The sequence below is a fragment of the Penaeus vannamei genome, chromosome 42, assembly GCF_042767895.1.
Source record: "Penaeus vannamei isolate JL-2024 chromosome 42, ASM4276789v1, whole genome shotgun sequence".
Lineage (NCBI taxonomy): Eukaryota > Metazoa > Arthropoda > Malacostraca > Decapoda > Penaeidae > Penaeus > Penaeus vannamei.
Window position 1 is genome coordinate 22,093,573 of NC_091590.1, and position 2,500 is coordinate 22,096,072.

Genomic DNA, 2,500 nt, shown 5'->3' on the forward strand with positions numbered 1-2,500 from the left:
TATAGAATAAATACTTACGATATGTTATGGGTATAACTGAATTATATTCATAGGTTATATTCACAGTTTCTCTGACAAATACTTTTATATTCAAATATCCACACACAAATAAAATCTATCTTTTTCTTATTAAACTGTCGGTCGTTCTTTGTAGGTAGTCTGTTCATTTATTTAATTTCTTGGTAGATCTTTGGTGTCGATCATTCAATATATTCTGAAAAAAATAGTCAATACAATAATTAATCTGATAATGCTAATATTGATATAAATAGCATACTGCCGTTAGTGACAATGATAACAGCAACAGTGAATGATAATGATAGTACTAATGATACGCCTAATGAAATAATCAGAAGTAGTATAAAATACCATATCAACAATAACAATGGTAGTAATAAAATAAAAAAAATCAAGGAAGTTAGTAACAACAACAAAATATAACAACAATAAAAATATTCATGATGATAATAATGATAATGATAATGATAATAATAATAACAACAATTATAATAATAATAATAAATGATAAAAATGATGATAATAATGATGAAAACAACTACAACAATAATAACATCAACAATATTGATGATGAAGAAAATGGCGATAGAAATGAAATAACAATACAAAATATAAAATTTCATAATAACAAAGACAACAATAGTGTTTGTACAGCAACAATACCAACTACTTTTATTGATGATACAAATTATAAGAGGTACGGGATACTACCAACAAGACGATAGCTAAAACAATGGCAATGCTGATAACAAAGCGTTATTGAGAAAAATGCTATAGAGAATTCAAAGATAATGGCTTAAAGTATTACTAAATCACCTGCAACAATGTAATAATAAATGTCTTGCTACAGTATAACGAATATCTTGCAATAATAACAAGAAAGGCATTGTAATAAGAATAAACATGTTGCAACAATGATAATCAAGGATCTTGCAACAATAACATCAAAACTCTTGCAACAATAACATCAAAACTTGCAACAACAACGACGAATCTCAAAAGCAACACATTTCCTATAAAAATAATATCTTGCAACAACGATAACGAATCTCCAGCAACAATAACAACAAAGCTAGTGAAACAACAACAAAAAATTCTTGCAACAACAAAAATAAACCACTATCAACATAACACCAAACATCTTACATCAATAATAACAATATCTTGCAACGACAAATACAAATACCTAGCAACAACATCCATCTTGCAACAATAACAACAAACACCATGCAACAATACAACCAAAGTCCTTGCAACAGCAAAACCCTCACCTGGACCTTCCCTGCTTGCCGCCTCCTCCTCCTCCCCCATCTGCTTAATGTCATCCTTGGCGAACTTGAAGAACAGCAGGTACAGCGCAGCCGCCACAGCAGACACAGCAGTGGGGAGGATGTCCGACAGGAGGCCGAACCACACGCACAGCAGGATGTTGAAGACGGTGACGATGATGCTGCACAGCCACCACACCCACTCTAGACACGTGATCTCGCTGTGCCGACGCTGTTTGGGAGGGGGGAGGAGGGGGGGGGGTGATGTGAGGGACAAATTCAAATGTTTATGAACACAGAGATAAATAAAAACATGCGCATATACAAATCTACACACACGCACATAAATGTATATATATATATATATATATATATATATATATATATATATATATATATATATATATATATATATATATATATATATATAAACAAAAACACATGTATATATATGAATATACATATACATTTACATATTTATACATGCATACATATATATGTATGTATATATATATATATATATATATATATATATATATATATATATATATATATATATATATATATGTATATATGTATGTATGTATGTATGTATGTATCTATCTCTCTATATACATATATATATATATATATATATATATATATATATATATATATATATATATATATATATATATATATATATATATATATGGATACATACACACACACAAACACACACACACACACACACACACACACACATACTCTCTCACACAGGTAGAAATAGCCAAATAAAAATTTATATATAAATGAAGTAAAGATAAAATATAATAAAGACATTGCAAAGAAAACCATAATAGGAACAGAGTAATAATGATAACAATAATTCCCAATAATGACATTAATCAGAGTGGCTAAAATTCGCCTTTCAAACGGCCCGCCACAAAACCTTATCACAACGATCCCTAGACAAACAGCTCTTGATTGGGAGTATATGGCAACTCTCACATTGGAAGGGGGGGGGGGCGGATACCATTGGATCGCCAGAAAATATAGGCCTACACTCCACGTTTGTTATTCCACTTTGATAGGCCTGTGACGCCAATATCATATCTGTATCCTTTTCCTGGTATATTGTAAGGTCAGACTACTTTTACATTTTCCTCTTCTTCACACAATCAGTCACGCACGTACATATACATAATATGCATTTACATACATGCCCTCATACA

At 30.8% G+C, this 2,500-nt stretch overlaps 1 protein-coding gene across 2 annotated transcripts in view; it reads right to left on the reverse strand.

Annotated features, from left to right (window-relative positions):
- The window catches only part of LOC113817697 (uncharacterized), a 6,348-nt gene that overhangs the window by 224 nt on the left and 3,624 nt on the right, over positions 1 to 2,500 (reverse strand). For both annotated transcript variants that reach the window (XM_027369773.2, XM_027369774.2), the window contains 2 exons: positions 1,290 to 1,518; positions 1 to 214 (listed from right to left, as the gene is read on the reverse strand). The exon at positions 1 to 214 is cut by the window's left edge and continues 224 nt beyond it. In XM_027369773.2, the coding sequence (XP_027225574.2) occupies positions 201 to 214; positions 1,290 to 1,518 (243 nt within the window). In that variant the 3' untranslated portion in view covers positions 1 to 200. The remainder of the gene's footprint in view (positions 215 to 1,289; positions 1,519 to 2,500) is intronic.